The 19,367-nt window shown below is 37.5% G+C and overlaps 1 protein-coding gene across 4 annotated transcripts; it reads left to right on the forward strand.

Annotated features, from left to right (window-relative positions):
- Nucleotides 1–276: 276 nt before the first annotated feature.
- LOC116687222 (innate immunity activator protein) lies at nt 277–17,255 on the forward strand. Of its 4 annotated transcripts, none has more exons than XM_032512406.1 (11): nt 277–587; nt 6,437–6,551; nt 10,118–10,251; nt 11,694–11,816; nt 11,945–12,176; nt 12,381–12,434; nt 12,683–12,989; nt 13,557–13,688; nt 13,877–14,582; nt 15,385–15,462; nt 15,611–17,255. In XM_032512406.1, the coding sequence occupies exons 2-11, from the start codon at nt 6,497–6,499 to the stop codon at nt 15,674–15,676; spliced, it is 1,887 nt and encodes a 628-aa protein (XP_032368297.1). In that variant the 5' UTR covers nt 277–587; nt 6,437–6,496; the 3' UTR covers nt 15,677–17,255. The 4 variants fall into 4 exon arrangements, with proteins under 4 accessions (XP_032368297.1, XP_032368298.1, XP_032368296.1 ...); XM_032512407.1 differs by lacking the exon at nt 277–587 and adding an exon at nt 4,240–4,418 and having other exon boundaries at nt 13,560–13,688; XM_032512405.1 differs by lacking the exon at nt 277–587 and adding an exon at nt 4,248–4,418.
- The last annotated feature ends 2,112 nt before the right edge of the window (nt 17,256–19,367 follow it).

The following is a 19,367-nucleotide window of genomic DNA, read 5'->3' on the forward strand; positions in this document are numbered from 1 at the left end:
GTGACCTATGCGGCGTTCATTTACCATTTTTAGCTCGTGATTTCTAAGACAATGATGGTAAATATAATTAAAGCCCTATCAAGGTTCACTAAATGGCAATGATAAAAACATGACCGATCGAGGGATTGATTACATATTGGCTATTGATTATTGACCACTTTCGCCATGGCGTTATTGATTTTGATAACTTAATTTGATTCGCACGCCCATTTCTAAGTTGCATAGGGAAAACGCGGTTACCATGGTAAATAGTAGATGTTGTTAGCTCGGTCGTGTTTTCGACAGCACGTGAAGGCAGCACAGCATTGCTTTACTTTGGCCGAGTAGTAGCTAGCTAGCCTCTTGAACAAAAGTTACGTTTTGTACAAAGCGTTATTTTAGTGATTGTGCTGTAATGTATCCACTCGGTTAGACCACAGAGTTTTCGTAACGTCAGGAGTGAGTGTTGGTTTCTTCTGCTTGTTTGTCAGTGTACATATAAATAAACTTCCAGCTCAAATCTGGGAGACTGAACCGGTGGAGCGCAGTTTGTATGGATAAAGATGAGGCACGATGCTAGCTAGCTAACTAACTAACTAGCTACGAAGGTAAGAGCAAAGAACGATGAAGTTAGAACTTTTGTTTTGCAAACTCTTTATGCAAATACCCAATATGTTATGTATTAATGATACAAAGCTCATTGATCCTTAAAAAAATAAGCAATAAGCAGTGGGAGCGGATAGTTAGCTAGTTTGGGAAAAGCTAAAGTGAGTTTACTAAACTTTGAGAAACTCTTCAAAGCCGAGGCCCAGCAGCTTTATGAATCTGAGTTATCGTGTGGATGAAATGGATCCATAAATACCACAAGATGTCTATTTCTTTACACCCGAGAGTTTACTATAACGTTCTATAACTCGCCCTTAGTTCAACTCTCAAGTTGGTCCAGACTTTTGTCAAACATTTAAATGTCTTGTGTAAATCGACTTGCATGTAACGTACACAGCTAACGTAACACTATTCAAATGTACATTACATGTGTATATTTATTATGGGTTTATTGTTAGGTAACATCCATTACATGTACATCACATTCCCCTCTAGATTTAACTTAAACATAGCTAGAGGTAAACTGCGGAAACAGAAGAGTTTCTAGTTATCATATTATTGGACACTGAGTTTATTCCCATCTTTAATTCTTACTTCCTATATTAAGCGTCGGTTTCATGGATTGCCCCTGCTCTTTTTTTTACGAATGTGTCAAGTATGTGTAAAAGTGAAACAAAGTTTAAAGATGTACAACGATTTAAAAATATCTGACTGCAGCAGATACATTTTAATGATCAATGGCATATTTCAACAAAAACTTTAACCTCTATAAATGTTTCCTTCAGAGCAGAAGTCCGATTAGTTTGTTTGTGATTTCTGTGCACTGATACATTTCTGCTGTCTACACATTTCTGGGCATGGACCAGGGGGCAAGAGGACAGAAGGGGCTTAACCCCTGAAGGGACCTGCCGGTGGGGCATTCATTGCAAACACAAGCTGTGCAATCATACTTTGATAACACCCCCATATAACTTTATTTTAAATTCAAGTGGAGAGCTTAAAGTTTCAGAGATACCAAATATGCTAGTTTAAACTTGGGATAAATTAGAAGCAAAGAACATATAGAAAATATTAATGTGATGTAATGTAACAAGTACTGTATAAAAAAAACATATCTGGTCATGGGTTTTAATTTTTCCCTCCGTTTCAACATCATATAACCTCATTGAAGAGTTTGAACAAGAGGAGCTTTAGGTATAAATGTCTGTCTCTGTGTAATGGTGTTGATATGTTTAAGCTTTTTACTCTCAGCCACAGTTTAGGGCTTGGCCACAGTTTAGAATAGACCTTGATTTGCATGGTGGTTCACAAACTTCCAATTCAGTAATCCACATCAGACACACCACTTCTGCATGCTCACTCATTTGAGATACATGTGTTTTTTTCCATGTCTTTATTATAGTCAATTAGAGCCTTTAGGCAACATAAAACCTAAAGCTGGCTGCAGGCAGATAGAGGTGTGGGCTGGAAAGACCCGGCAGCTCCAAGAGTTGCTTTGTTTGCATTTTAAAGCTTTTGGATTTGTGGTGCAATAATGTAACTTTATAGCACTTTTTATGACACCACCTTGATTTAAGCATCATTACAGCAAAATGATCTATTAGCACCTGGTGGAAGTGCCAAGCTGCAAAATATTGAGGGTAAATGTGTGATCCCCTGGCAGCTGATGGCTCTACACACTGGCAGCGGTATTCTAGCGTACACTTATAAAAGGACTCAAGAATATTTTAAGAATTTGTTTTGCCAGCTGCTGTGTTGCCTACACAAAGCTCTTTCTCTGTCTCTTGGGGACCTCTGGTTTATATAAACTACCCATGAACTCCACCAACTGGCTACTTTAACACAGGACGAGTGTCTGTGTTGTACCATAGTGTAGTGATAAGTTGTTTAACTAGTCTTTACATGAAGCATGGTCGATTGAACTGCACAGTGTTGTAATAACGTTAGCAAAATATGTTTTTGATAAAACTGATTTCCTTCCAATTTGTGTCACAATATAATACTGTGTGGCATTAGTGTTGGGATAACACTGTAGTTTCCTCATAAACAGGAGAGATTGTTGATCATTTGCATGACTTCACTTCCCTTATCTGATTTTAAGTTATCAAAGTGCATGGTATGCTGCCTGTGTTTACAAGATGTTGCTGCTGCTCTTTTATTCTAATAATCATACAGGCGCTGGAAGCTTGTAAGGGCTATCTCTCCCTTTAGCCTTTTCTCACACCTATACTCAGTTGACTGCAGTTTGCTAGATGTATAAGTTTCGTACATCAATCAAAAAATAATGCAGTTTAATCAAGCGGAAACTTCAGTGCCTGAAAAGTGAAGCCAATGCAGAAGTGCCTTGAAGCTGCTAATTTCCAGCAAGCTATAATGGAGGTGGTGTACCATGGCTGGTATTTTGTTATAGGCTACTGGTGCCTACGTGATGTCAACTTGTCATTGATCTGTGAAAAGCCAATATCAGATCATAGTATTGGCCAGCTAAAATAGCCAATTGCAGCACAATGCAAGAAATCAGATATAATAAGTCACTACATAGTCATTGCCAAATGTGAATGTATCTGGGAAATGTACCTGGTTGTGTTCACACTGTGAAACTTAGGTTAAATGTAGAAGTTATTGAACCAAATATCTGCTGCTTTGTCACCGTAGCTGCTGCCTTTTTGGTGCCATGTCATTTGAGATCTGAACTTGAGTGTCTGGGAATTGCTGGATCTTTTCTCAGCCTCGGTCTGAGCACCAGCATTCCTGGAAAGCCAAAATGAATTTTGAGATTCAGAATGAATGTGAACCATGCAGTTAAGAGAGCAGGTGCTGCCACTGGGGTTCTGTAAATCATTCAGACTATCCACCACCATCTTTCCCTCTTTTTGAGTGAAGGCAAAAATGGCAGGCCAAAAAAGGGCCTCTGCATTAGTACCATGGAACTAAGAAGAGAAGTGGTGATTTTTAGAAGGCTATTTGCAAATCTAAGCTTTTACACTTTTAAGTTAATAATTGGGAAACCATCTTTACTGTCCCTTTTGAACATCCAGGAGATGGCAGTAGAAATGCATTGACCAGATATTAGCTCCAACTCTGACACAATTGTTCTTTATTGTTGACAAGGCAAAGAGTCTGAGCAATAGTCATCAACAGTCAGTTATCAACTCGTTGAGTCATCTATTACCAGTGATGAAAGCATGAACTTTGGTGGATAAGCTGACTATGGCTATAACTAATGAATATTTTCATTTTTAGTTTATCTGTTGAATACTTTATCTTTCAATTTATTTAAGTTTCCATAAAATGTCAGAACATGGTAAAAAAGAAAAGAAAATCACAGATAAGCAGATTGGAAGGGGATGTTGGCAATTATTTTTCTGACAATCAACTAACTGAATTGTTGACAAATCATTTCAGCTCTAAAATGGACATTATATACAAGTGCTGTTGCTCATGTTTCTCCTGGGCCCTCACTCTTTGTCATACTGTGTCTACTTTTTATAGTAGTAGTGTTTTTGTAATGGGACACACGTTTCACTCAGGTGGTCACCGCCCATCTATTAGGACGCTGATAAGAGGGTAAAGTGAAGTGTAATTTTTTTTCTGTATCTTTTGTCGTTGTTGTTGACACAGTTTCAAACGGGAACACTGAGTTATATGATACGGACTCAAGTGTTTGGCCCTTTGTATTTGGCCACTCCTCTATGACAGGCAGCGCTTTCTTAGTGGGCGAGTCTCTCATTCCTGTCCAGACTCTACACAGCTCAGGTTTTGTGCATTTCCATTCAAGTCGTGAATTCTGAGGGAAAGTTTTCACTCTTTGGATTTTGACAGTTTCTCATAAAGTAAGTTGATTGATTGATGTTGTCTAGTTGGCAGTGTTTTGTGTACTTAATTCATCTTGTCAAGTATTAATTTGGATTAATGTGGAATAACTGTCATTGTGTTAATAGTAATGTTAAGTTTACATGTCATATCGAAACATTCATGCTTTTACACAAACTATGTCAGTGTGATGGGGTTGTTTTTTGTGGTACTTACACTGACACTTGACTTGAATAGGGAAAATTCTTTCGGCTAGGGTTTTTAGTTCAGTACAGTGTGTTAGCACTTTCATGGGAATTCTCCTTACATGTTTTTTTGTATACGTGTGTTTGATTTCGCTAAACCCATTCCCAAAGAAATGCCCACTTTATACTTGTGTATATAATAGTCTATTTAAAAAAAAAACGGGATATTTAACACACAACAGAAACTTTTGACTCAAATAAAATATGTTCAACAAAACATTTGATTAAAAAAAATTGCTAAAAATATCAATAGTTCATTCATAGTGTATATTTTGACAGCAAGATACTGCACATCTACATTCAGCTACTGTTTGTCATACAAAGTCATCACTTTGGGCTCTGGAAGCTCTTGGTACTTTTTAGTATTTCAGACTCTTATAGTCTTTTATAGAAAAATATTTATTGATTAGTAATGGAAATTATCCGTACTGGCAATCCTAGTGGGTTTATTTCAGTACCTTTTTTGAATTTTGCTGTTATCAAATTGACACTAACTGCTGCTGCTAGTTTTATAGTGTAGATATACAATAGAGAAATCCTGTGCTCAAGTAGGATTAACCAGCCAACCAAGTATTTTGTAGTAACACACAAGATATTTGTTTGCCAGAAGTACCATTGGATACCAAATATTGTAGATAGTCCTAACATTTCTGCAAAATATGTTTACATTTATTTTTCTAACTGAAAACAGCACAGAATTATTGAATTATTAAAGTGTACATAAGCTGTTCTGCCTTAATTTAGCAAACACAGCAACCAATTGTCTGTGATTTGGAGGAGTCAAGACTCCAGTCATAGTCATGTGAGCTGTTTGGAAGATGTGCCATGTTCAGGATGATAATGGGATACATTTTATGGTTCTCTAAATGTAATCATGAAGATGGATCAACATATAATAGAAACAGCTCTTGTATGTTGCTCATGACTTCTCATCTCATTTCGTTGTTGCTCAAAAAAATGACAGCAGCGGAAGTGAGCCACGTTTGTGTGTTGGTATGTTACCGACGCTACGTTCTTGTATTGACTTGGTTAATTATCTAACCAACAAGTTTCACAGTTTTTAGACACCAGCCCAATATATGCTTCTTGCGCCTCTGAAAACAAATGAGATAATGCGATCATATGACATTGGAGACAAACAAACAGGCAGTCACAGGAAACACCCTAGACTTGGCAACATCCATGTGTACTCATGCTGTGGGAGACAACTATGACTACATCTGACTGTAGGGTCAAGAAGGCAAGTCACACCTGAATCACTCATTCAACAGGTCAAAGATTAACTATTGTGCAATCTTTGGAAAGCTTTTGTTAATGCTGTTTGAATTTCGATTTGTCTTTAGATACTGACTAATATTTTATGGCTTGTCTTTGTAGCCTAGCAATGGTTAGTTAATAGACTGTAATCCTATTTTCTATTCAGGTGTTTTCTTTCCATAAATGGACTCCCGGAAGCTGCAGGTCTAAACTGGGCTATGCAGTCACAGTTTAAAGCTGTTCTGCTTTGGTCTCTTGAGGCTTTACAGAAGAGTAATACCTTATTGCAATGAAAGAAAAACAGTGTGGACTGTTAAATAGTGTTTGCTAATTCAATTTTATGTTTTTCTTGATGGAATTTGCTTTTTGTGTTATGCGTTATACCAAAAACTTTTCCAAACAGCTGTTCAGGAGTGTGTACATTTTCAAGACCTTGCCACGAATGGTCCCTAACTTCTTTTGAGATTCAGATTGATGTAGACTTAAACAATCTTGAAAATTCTAATGGATGCTAAAGCTGAAATAATACTTTACAGGAAATGGTGAGTGCCGACATTATCCACTGAAGAATAGCAACAGGAAGTCAATTCACTGACATGGATGGCAACGGAGAGATCAGTGACACTGACAGTGGCATCATCCTTCATTCAGGTAAATCATTTTGTGTATCATCAGAATTTTGAAATATGAATAGCACAGCTGTCTAAGTCACAAACATTTTTGTGTTAAATGAAGAAATGCACATGCAGTATTTTTTAGGCATTAAAGTTTCTTCATGTAGTATACACTAATGTCATTGTAACATCATATATGGGATAATTTATGGTCAGTACTGTTCACTGCAGAAAGGTTTGGGGTTGGGCTGCAATAAATCGTGATTCTTAGAAATCAGCAACAATCTCAACATCATGAGACCTGAAATTAGTAAAAAAAAAAAAAAGCATATTGTCTTTGGTTAGTTGCCCAAATGTGTCTGAGGGACAATGGGAAGCTTTATTGACTTGCATTAAGAAATGTGAAAACAGAAAGTGGATTTGCTTCATTTCAGAAGTTTGTACAATTGCTTATCCAAATGTTCTTTGACTATTCAGACTTGAAATTCCTAATGACAACATTGTGTGAGACTTACTCCCTTGATTAAAATTACAAATTGATTTAAAAATGCAAATAATCAAGCTCAACCAGTAGACCCCTACTGGAGGCCCAAATCAATTTTGAAACAAAGTACACACTTTAGTCCAGCCCATGGTCATCTTGCTGCTTTCAAATGACCTTGACCAGTATACAAATATGAAAAATCCCAATTTACTTTTGATGTTGATCTCTTTCTGCCAACCATTCCCTTCTACCTTCTCATTATTTACTTCACCAATGATAAATTAAGACCTGGTTGGTAACATAAATCTGGCCCTCCTCCTGACACAGTTTGCCTCTTTTATTACAAGATCATTATTAAATCTGTCATGCTGGTGTTTCACTCAATATTTAGCAAAATGACATCCTTTCAGAGACCAACACATTCATAGCTGATTACATGGATTCAACTACTGCTTTAATTCCCTTGGCAACAGAGATCTCAATCGTGTTCTCAATAAAATGATCTACAATCTTAAACCCCCTAAGTCAGCACACACCAAATGTTTTGAGCGGTAATTCCAGCCAGTTTAGTTTTCTGCTTTGTGAAAGAAAACAAGTTGTCATGTGAAAACTCTTGAAGAAGAAACGTCATCTGAATAAAAGAGAATTGCATTTGGAGGCAGTGTGTGCACCACTGGTTTCCTCCTTACAAGGTTAATCCAGTAATCAGCACCTCACTACAACGATTTGTGTGCTTTACTTTTCAATATTATCCATTGTGACTTGCTGTCAGATTGGCAACTATATCCTAACATGGATGATGATGATGCATCACAAATGATTCAGATTAAATGAGCTCTCCACCGATTTAGCATTGCACTATAACATTGTCTATCCCAATAGAGAGTAAAAAGAAAAGGATCAAATCAGATCCTTTTTAAAACCTGGTGCCTGCATTACCCAAAATGCAACTTGACCAACCACAGTTCTGTCGGAGATTCAGGTTTGTTATGCTACTGGCAGCTAATGTAGCCTTGAGCCGCTATCCTTAAGCAGAGATGAGGAGCAGCTTAGAGAGGCCTGGTAAACTCACTTATTTCTAACTTCTAATTGTTCTCATCAACTTGTCTTCAGACCCAACTGAAGCTGCCTTAAGTTACTCTGGAGCCACAAAAAGCTTTATACAATTTTTTTTCCCCCCACATACACAGGTGTATTTCCTGAGATCTGTAAACAGACTTTGATATGTAAATTTAGTGGCGTTTCACTTTTTCAAGTCTAGATTTTATTCAGGAGGAAATTCAGCCCTTTTGCCGGTTACACGTTTTTTCTATCAATAAGTTGAGTTACAGAAATGGCAAACTGGGAATATATGTGGTATTCGATTTACCATTTGTGCTTCTTTTTTTTTAGCAAAAATGACAAAACTTCTCTGCCTCCAGCTTCTCAGTAGTGTATATTTGCTGGAAACTGTATATCTCTTCTTTTTGGACTGTCAATAAGACAAAACAAGCAGCCTGAAGACTTCATCTTGGGTTTTGAAAAGGAGACAGAAGCAATTGTGATGGGCATTTTTTTTTCTCTTTTCTGACTTTTTATTGAATAAATGTGCAACTCAAGTAAATATGTTGATCTTTGTATTTTGTTAGTCAATTCCTATTATGGGATTGCCACTGTCAACTTCAATAAAGGGAGTCACACAGTTTGGTCACCTGAATTATTCCCTCAGTCCCATATGGTATACCATATAATTAACAGCAAACTTTGGCAGTCTTGTTTTTGCGACGCCCAGCAGTGTCCACTGATTAGTTCTAGCCTTTCTGGCATTCCTTGAACCTTATTTGAGCTATGTGATGTCTATCCTATACAATGAAAAAGTGGCGATCTACAAAGAATAGGGGGAATGTCTCTCTACGAAGAGGAATTCTTTGCCCTATTGTAGTGCTGTCACACTTCTTTCCTGTCGCAACTTAGATGTTTGTCAGTACCTGCAGGGATTCTGTTAATAATCTCTGAAGGTATGTGGCGCTCAATGCATTTTGCCTGAAGCCACTCCCACAGCCCTGGGACTAATCTTAATGTCATTAGTCACCAAGGTTACAGACAGCACCAGTCAAACATTTGCAAATTGTTTATAGTTGCGAATATCCTGCTTGTCATTCTACATGCCACTAAAGAAAACAACAATAAAAACGGTCAATCTGATGAATGTAACCATTGTGTGGTTGTCTGTAGTGAGCTTGAGAGTTAATCTGAAGCATTATAATAATGGTAAGGGCACCATAATATGAGCATACCAGAAAACTTATAAGGAAACAGGAAAAAAAGGAAAAAACATGATTTAAAATAAAATAAAGTTAGAAAATGACAAAGCATCAACTTGAAGGACATGGAATATTAAGGATTTAAAACATTCACGACTGACGTTTTTAACTTTTACAAGTTATTTTATTGCTCAAACATGACTTCAGACATGACTAATGAATGACTTTATGCAGTTTCAGCAACTTTAGCTTAGATATCACTTGCAGGAATTTTTAAATGAATGTATAATGTTCCTTTCTCCTGCACATTTGGTTGCTTTGTGTTATTGTGCTTAAAAATACGTATTTCTTGTTAACACAGGTGCACATATGTTGGCTGAGTTTCCAAATAATATTAAAGCCTCTTTCATAATACAATGCAATTCAAAAGCACCAAAATGACCACGAAGTTGAGTCAAGTTCTCTGTGACAAATGTCAACAAAAAGTGAACATGATACGCTTCATAAAAGGGACCATTTACTGCAAGGCTTCTCAATTGGATTGCATAAGATTGAAACAGATGTACCCATTAAACTGTGTATTTGTGCTGTGTATGTAATACATGCTTTTGCTCTTTATATTTATAGACTAAATGATATTGTAAACGAGTAAAAAAAAAAAAAAAAAAAAAAAGCAAAGTTCAATTTGCTTTTACTGATTTTATGTATTTTCCTTTGGAACGAAATGTGCCACTGCTTTAGGTTTGTTCTTACTCATTTCTAACTTTGATTTCCACTTACCTATTGTCTCATGTGTTGAGTACTGAGTATAGAAATGTGTTACAGTCACATAATGCCAGATAAATCCTTATGCATCTTTGCTGTTCCATTACGCAGGCTCTGACAGCCCAATGACACATATGAAGGATGTGACCACGCACACACGGGCCATGAAGCTCAAACATCAGGCTCTCCAAGAGCGACTGGAGATCTGCTTACTGGAGCTGAAGAAACTCTGCATCCGAGAAGCAGTAAGTAAAACTAATCTACAAATCTACTGGCCAACAGTTTTAAAACAAATGAGGCTGCATAAAAGAATTATATTAAAACATGTCACAGAACAAATGAGTGACATGATTATGTAAGATGATTAAAACTCTAAAGGTTTCAGCAGACCTAGACTAAGTGAAACTCAAGACAATTGTTACGTGATGAGGACAGCTTGCTTATTGCATGTGATTCAGCGCCTTTTAATAAAAGGTGGAGTAGTTTAGTGCAATGTGTTTGATGACTAATTTTACTGCAGGTTAATAAAGCAACCTGCAAGAGAGGACATTTTGAATTTTAGTAGTTAAAATACACAGGATGTCCATGAAATTGATGTTTGTTTGTTTTTTATGTGTCTGGATTATTTTAAAAAATGCCTTAATGTCACAATGGTTATCTTCAGTCACAGTTTACTAACAGGAAATAAAAGGCATTTTAATTGTTCCTCCCGTTATTATTTTGGCTCCTTCCACCGAGGAACATCATCCCTTTACTTTCAGGCACATTGTCTTGTAAAAATTGGCCATGCAATATGGCTGCAATGAAAATTTCTTTTATGTATTATAGCCTTTGAAGATGTATCCTGGTGGTTTATTTGGCCAAAACAATTTTAATGTTTCCATGACAGCCTAGATTTGAATCCAGCATAAGACTTTTGTGACGTCACCCCCTTCATTTTCAATATTTCCTGCTTCTCTTTCTCCCACTGCACTGTCAGTGGTCATAAACTAAATATTGCCACATTGACTAATTTTGAAACTTTACATATATTGCTTTGGGAGTATCTCTGACATGTGTCTGTGCTCGGGGGTAAAATCCCAGGACTGATCATTCCTTCCTGTTGACACTTAGGCCGGGCACTCCTGTTGGGACATGCTCAGGTAACTGACTTAACATGATGCCTCTCCCTTCTCTTAGTGACAAAAGAATAAGTAAGCTCATTGGCCATGCTTACGTGTTTGACTGTCTGCAAAGGTGGCTGGTTAGGAGTGACTCAAAGTAACAGTGTTTTTATGACTGTTCTTTAACGAAATCAGTAACAGTGCTCTGGGTTCGGTTAGGACACGGATACTCCATACAGTGAGAAAGTGAGACCCAAAGAATGTGTTGTGAAAGGAAATCTCTGGAAATGCAGAATTGTGCAACAGATTCCTTGAACCTGTATGCCTGAACATGTAAAGAAAGAAGAATGAGATACTTGGGTATCATTATAACTGCACAGACATGGTTGAATAAACTCTGAAGAGATGTGTGTGTCCTAGTTTGAGGAACTAAACTGAAAGGATTTATTAGCGTTTGAAAAGATGTCTTTATTTTGATTAACTATTTCACAAAGCCAGGATCTGCCCTTAGTGAAATAAACTCTGTCACGTTCAAACATTGCTTTGTGGACATTTGGATTTGTGATATTTTGTGTGTGGTTTAGGAGTTGACAGGCCGGATGTCAGATGATTACCCTCTGCTGCCAAGAGAGAAGCCTCCGCAGATTCGCAGACGAATTGGAGCTGCGTTTAAACTGGACGAACAAAGCATGCCTCAAGGAGCAGAGGTATAAACAGCATTTGGAGGCCGCAAGAATGAATCAAGTAATTTCCAAACGATGCGTAAACCTCAAGGACGTACATTGTCTTAATAGTCACACTGTTGTCTCTCTCTTGTTCCCCCAAAATGTTACAGGAGTCAGAATTGAGTTTAGTGGATGCTGAGTTGGCCCTTCAGATGAAGATATATGAGGCAGCGCGCAAGCTCTGCGAGGAGAATCATACGAGTAAGGCTGTTAGAAGGAGCCGGTTACAGCAGTGCAAGAGAGAGGAGAAAAAACTGAAACGGCTACAAGAGACAGCCTTTCAGCTACGACTGGAGCACGGTCGATCATCACCACTCCCTGCTTTTAATATTGCACAACATGGTGAGAGGCACCTGGCCAGACTAGAAGACCTGTTTTCTGTCAGATCCCTTTCATTATCACCTGTGCAAGGAGTTAATTGAATGTCACTTCATAACTTAATAATTCTTAATTGAATAGTTGGCTTTTCATAGATTTTTTTTTAGAAATGTATTGTTTAATACTTAACATGTGAATCAAAGTGTTTTGCCGTTTTCTGTTTTTCAGATCTGGGTACATCTGATGACAGCTCTCTGTCTGATTCTGTAGTGCAAGATGAAGGTGAGACTTACCTTAAAATCTAGTGTTGATGAGAGTCGGGGCAAAACTGTACGTAGTTTGAAAGCTTGAAACGTTTGCCACATATGTGAGCAGAGTCCATTAAACATTTATTTTGAACTTTGTGGTGCTCACGGTTCCTCTTGATAAATGAGCTTTCATAAAGAATCTTTGGAGGAGATAAGTGTTCAAGGATCAACACTTAATAGATCATCACATGCATCATACAAAATTTCTATTTCTTTCCCTAGAAGTGACAAGTCAGTCATCACATTTTTCGTCAGGACTCCCTTGTCCAGGAGAGATTGATTCTCCCCAGCCTGCCCCTGGATCCTCACAGTCCTTCATAGACGCCTCCTACATGTCTCCATCTGTGGCTCCAAAGACCCTGCCGCTGACCCCAAGCCCGTCTCCCCATCCAAGCCTTGACTCTATGCTGAGTTTAAACTCAAGCCCCGTATGTGAGCTTCCTCCCATCCAGCATTCCCCGTGGTCAGAGTCTAGTCTTGACAAACCTTACCAGAAGAGCAAGAAGTCACGCTCCTCCAGCAAGACGAGGTAACAAAGACCATCTATCATAACTCCTTTCCTGTTCATCAACTTTTTAGTATTGGTAAAACCAAGATGTGATTTGTGTTACTTGGATTGTGGTAAACTGTGTGAATGCAGATTTTGTGGTTACTAGTAGCATTAACAAGCTTGAGTGAAGTGGTCCTGGTGTGATTCTTTGGAAAAAAAACTAGTTTATTGAAGTAAATAATTAATGCTCCACTTCTCCCTTTAACAAAACATTGTGCACCCTTGCAATACTCATATTATACGTCAATGCTATGTTGGCACCGGTACTGATTGGTCTACTTGGGCTGAATGTATTTCTTTCTTGGTCGTATTTGTTGAGAGTGTCGACTACATGCAGCAGGATGAAGACAAAGGCCCATCTAGCAAAGTAATTTCTAGTGCAGCCCCTCTTGTTCTTGCCTTGTACACTTGAACACTGCCACCTGCTTTTGCTCTGGTGCTAGAACAATCAATTGGAAGAACACAGAACTATAAATCCTTATGACACCCGCATTTGAAAAATAAAAATATATAATGTATTTCTTCTGCTGCCATTTTTGTGTTCAGCAGTCCAGCCAAAACAGAGTTGTTGCCACCGTTGGAGGCTTGCTTTGCTTCCCATCTGAGGCTGAGCCGCACACAGTCGAACAGCACGCCTTCCACACCAGAGATGCGGGTGCACAGACAACTCTCCCTCAGGTAGCCGCACCTCAAATACATCTACAGTACTGTATGTCCGCAGCATACCTATATTGAACCTGTAATTAACTGAATGTTGCAGTAATATCATTTATCTTTTTTTAATCAGTGAATGTTAGATGTACAGTACATGTAATAAAAGTTGAGTTTGCTGAGTAGCTATACTAATTCACTTGTTATTTGCACAGGATATCCAATCCGGAATCTTCATTTGAAAAGGATCGTGGTCGCACCAGAGGTCCAAGGAGGCGACTGACAGAATATGCAATTACTTTACCAGAGACTCCTCCCCCCACGGTGCACTATGGGAACCATGTTAACTCTGAGGATAGCAACTCCGAACACTCGTTTACATCTTACAACAGCTCACAGTGTCAGGAATTGCCCTGTGATTTGCCAAAACAATATCAGTCTGCACTTTCGCACTCTGGCCCAGTAGGCAGCTATGGACCTCAAGTCTTCCCACGCACTGGCTTTTACCATAATCCCAGGCACCAGTCCAACCATAGTTTTCACCAAGCCTATTACAATGAAGGAATGGTCTACCAACCTGAAATGGACTTGGCACGGAGTTATTACACCCAGCAGGCTCCAAGTCCTTCTAACAGATATGAGTACTACTATAAAGATGCCGCTGTTCCCCACCAGAGAGCACAGAGGCCTTTACCTCCTGATATTAGACTCTCCCCCTCCCCGGCTCAATGGGACCATCCACACTACCGCTCTAGTGGCCTCCCACAACAAGTGGTGAATGAACAGCTCAAGTCATGGCACTGGCGCAGTCAGCTCAAATCCCCCAGGGCCCGCTCTCTCGACAGACAGGGAGCGGTCAGAGTTAAAAACATGTCCGCTCGGGACGTGACCCTGCACCAAAATCAGAAGTACCATGAACAGGTAAGCAGACAAAACAATATTTACTTATTAATAAATATTTTTAGATTGTTAGATATCTAACAATGTCAGTCAGTCAGTCAACATTACCAACAGTTTGTCAGCCAAAGTAACTGCAACAAGTGTTAAATAATTGACTTAATTAGTAGTTAAAGGCAGGAAATCACATTTATTTAACACTAACTGCAATATGTGATCGATTTTTTTCATTACATTTTCACAATATACCTGACTTTTTTTAATAAATGTAATAATATTTGGAAATCACAGCTTGTTACAAGCCAAAGCTGCTTGAAAAGAACTTAATTTAAGATTAAGTACCATTTTGGAAATTAGCCTGTTTTACCAGAAACATGCTACTTTCATGCTATTTTGGCTTTCTTAATTAACCTGATTAATGGGTGTGTTTTTGAATATATAGTCATGCCATAAGTCACTAAAACACAGGGACACATTTGACGCAAAAGTAACATTGAAACAGCAACTCTACATCTCTTCTCAGCTCAAGACAGTAATAGAAAAAAAAAAAAAAGTCAACCTCATTTTCTTTATTTCAAGATATTGTAGTAGTATAGGTCATGTAGAACAGTCAGTTGTCACAGCAGAATATAAGACAAACTCAGGATGCTACAAAAGAGTGTGTATATAAAACTAAACATCAAAATGTCAGTCTTGATTGTGAGAATGAGAATAAGCTGCAGATAAATTTACATACTACCAAATTAAATGTATGTCTTAAATATATTATCACATCTTCATCATGGTCCTAAAAGTATTGTTTCTTTTTTATTTTGCTAACTTTCAGGTCATCCAAAGAAGGGCTCTTCATAGAGCTGCAGATGACGCTCAAGGGCACTGGGTTGTAGATGATGGTTCTCACTTTGTCAGTCAATTGTAAACCAGCCATAAACTGAACATGTGGAGTCAGAGGCTGCAACTGCTTTAATTCCCAACAATTAACCAAAGTGAAGTGGTCAAAAACATCAAGTCAAATTAACTGTGTATGCCCATGAACAAATACTTTTTTCATGATTCCTGCCTGCCCTATTTGGACATATAGAAGGAGGATGAAAAAAACGGAACATCTTACAATATAATGCAATCTAGTATAACAACAAATTTACAGCCAACAAATTTACTGTAAAGTTGAATCAAACACCTCCCTGACACAGCCACAGTAAAGTTGGTTGCAGAGCAGTATATCATATGGAGCACACCTGTAAAGTGTACCTGTTGTTTATGTCCACTCTCTCTGTGTTGTTTTGTACAACAACAACAATTACAAAATTAAGCATTGAACTGAATGCTTGGTAATTGTTACTGAGGGATTTTTTAACCGGTGACTAAATCTGCTGCCAGTTGGTTATTCGGTTTCTCAAAAACAAAATCAGCACAGGTTATTTTGACATGCGATGCAATTATGATATGATATAAGGAAATTAAATTGCTATTGACTACAAACTGGTTGGAGATAGCAGGAGTTCTAACAAAAATGTCCAACAAAATTGCACATTCTTGCATTGTGAGAAATGTGAATGTTCTTTAAAATGACCTTTCACATGTAACAAAAATTTAGGACATTTTTGAAAGCAATCTCGGATGGATTATGATTTATTTCAAAATAGTCACATGTAAAGCCCTTAAGTAAACTGCTCTAGGTTCTTAATGATACAATATAGTGCTGCATTAGATGTGGCTATCTGTAGCTACAAACCCTTCCCAAAAATGCTCATTTGTGTGGGGATGCACTCAAGATGGAGACAAGTTTACTTTTTGCAGTTTGGTAGAGGGGGATTAAAGTGCTCCTTTTTACCTCGCTGTATGATGCAAACTCATTGGTTGTAAAATAATGTAAATGAGCAACATTTACTTTTGATTACATTTTTTGAATACTGTTGCCCTGATTGTGTCACTATGTTAATGAACTTGAGCTGCTTAAATTTAAGATCCCAGTTTTGTCCTCTATATCATGTACTTTTGGAGGCAAATATGTCTTGTTTTTATATTTGCATTTGTTAACTTGAATTACTAATGGACTTAATCAACAGTTGAAACAAGATAGTACTTTGCTTACATGAGTTATAATTAACAAAAGCAGAATCTTTATGCCTGGCAGCTAGCAATTGATGTGTTCAGTTGAAATTGAGATGTCCTGAGCTTTAACAAAAATCTTTATCAGTGTGTCTGTGTGTGTTGGTGTCTAAGTGTTTGAGACAGCAGATGACTGGACATTAACTTTTTTGTTTGAACCAGTACAATTTAAACATTTCCAATATGTGATTTACAATCAAGTCTCCTAAACAAACCAGCTTTTGATGGTAGGTTTTTTGAGAATGAGAGCAAATTGAACAAAAAATACTGTTCTCTCTCACAGTGATCTATTTATGTGTTTATTTATTGCGATGTGCACCATTGGACCCCTGGAAAGGCAGACTTGAAGTAAAAAAAGACATGGACCTGAGTTTGCAAAATCAGAAGAAGTAAAGACTGTGTCTAGCTGTATATAGAAAAATAGAACACAATCATGTTACCTTGTGTGCCTCTTTTTTACTGTCTTATTTTTTTATTTATCAGTTATAGTAGTATAGGTGGACCTAATAATAATGCGTTATGTTGCTGTTGATAAATCTGTGAAAAAGTTTTCCCTGTGGAAGAAAATAAAGGGTAATGTTTGCATATTGCAGAGTTTCATGTACTTTCATATACTTTTTTTACCAGCGCAGATATTTTGACATGTCACTGTAGAAAAAGCACAGTTGTAAATAATAAATGAATAATAATGGTTGAATTCAATTTAGCTGCTTCAGTTTCAGGGTCTGGGTGTTGTCCATGCTGGCTCACTATCACACTTTCAAGGCTTACGAGGACACTTGAATAGTTTAACGCTGTTGTCAATGTTATTAGCATCACCTTTTTCTACTCTGATAAGTCAAAATGTCTGCTTTAAAAAAAGGCCTATTGTTGTTTTAATATTGGCATTTCTACCTTGTTTTGCAATGTGTGTCCACCTGTGTGTAAGGAAGGTGAAGACTTATAAAAGAAAAGACTAACCTGGCAATTAGGTGTTGTGCCAAAGCTGTTATGTCTACGTCTCTTATTCTTAAGGATTGTTTAATGCTTGCAAACAGAGCCTCCATGCACGCCGAAGGGAAGCCACACATGAGACTGAAGGAGAAATTATTACATTGCAACTTATACTTGAATAAAAGTCTTTGTTACAAACAGGTGCATGATTATCAACAAGGTCAGAACAGGCTACAGCACTTGTTCTCCTCGCTCTGTACGAGCAAGGTCGCTCTGCTCCCCCACCTTGACATCCATGCAATCTTCACCTGGCAACAGTTGATATGCAATTTGGATATTTTTACAAGGTGTCTACAGATGCACAGAGAGAAGCCTACTTCTTCTTCTTCAGACAGTTTTTTTTTAAACCTTATTTTTAAGTGTTAGGGTAAACCTCATACACTTTAAAGAAACAGAACAGGGTCAGGTTACTGAGGGTAATAAAGTACAAAGGAGAAAAGACAACTCAATATTGACAGTTATAATCTTTTGTTAAGGGTTAGTTTTACATTATTCCCAAAAGAGGAAAGAGACTTACCCAGATAGCCCCCATAGGACAGCGCAAAATGGATCAAATCTGTATATATTCTTAATCTTAGTCCATCCAGTCCAGATTGAAAACTAGATGGAACAAAGATATTTCCTGTCTTTCTATGTAATATTCCTATCAATACTTCTGAAATGTATAAACACAAAGTCTCAGGGAGAAGGTCAGCTTTTTCATATTGAATGTTTCTTTTACAATTGCTATCCACTCTTTTTTTGGTGGTTCCTTTTCTAGCCACTTCTTAGTTAGTGTTTTTTTGCAAGCTAGAAGTAATATTTTGAGAAGATATTTATCCTGAATGTTAAGTTCAGCTAATACTTTACCTAAATATACAGTGCCAAATTTCAGTTCAAGCTGTGTAGTTTTAAAATCTATCATGTTCAATCCATCTCCCTTCTTTAGACTTTTACGGTTTCATTATGTTATGTTTCCATTATGTTTTAGCAGCTACACCCACATGAGCATATTAACACTATTCCTATAATAGTTTTCAATGAGTTGTTTCGGGGAAGCTTTTTAACCATTGTGTTATTTGCCAAGTTGATGAAATGTTTGATGTAGTACTATAAACTGTCATGTAAAGTTCAGACATACTTAAATTTAATTAAAAATGGTACATTTCTCTATTCAATCAAATGTGGTTAAGCATACAACATTTTCCTTTGAATGCACCACCTAACACCTTTGACATACAGTATAGCAACACATAAAACATCAGAGCTTCTGTATAGAGGTACAGAATATAAGGACCTTATAGAAGACCATTACCATGTGGGTCTATGTTCTAGACCGTGTCTGGGGTAGTATTTAATGTCTAAGTGGCAGGGTCTTTGTCCAGAAAATGAAAGGTTTGTAGTCATTGTGCATCTTTTTGTAGTCACTTTGTGAATCTTTTTAATTGTTTTATGTTTCTTTCTGATTACTTTGCATCACTTTATGGTCAGTGTGTTTCTCTTCAGTGACATATTTCTGGTGAAGGCCATGGGGGGTCCTCTGACACTTTGGGCCCCTAGGTCTGTGTCCGTTCAGTTATCCATTCATAATCAAACCCTGTATGTTTTTTTTCTTTTCTTTCTATGCTTTGTTAATCCACTTTTAGTGACTTTTACTGTAAATCCACAAGTTAGGCACTGCATTTAAAAGTAAACATGTCCAGGGCATTTCAAATGGATCTGATG

Source organism: Etheostoma spectabile, chromosome 4 (genome assembly GCF_008692095.1).
Source record: "Etheostoma spectabile isolate EspeVRDwgs_2016 chromosome 4, UIUC_Espe_1.0, whole genome shotgun sequence".
Classification (NCBI taxonomy): domain Eukaryota; kingdom Metazoa; phylum Chordata; class Actinopteri; order Perciformes; family Percidae; genus Etheostoma; species Etheostoma spectabile.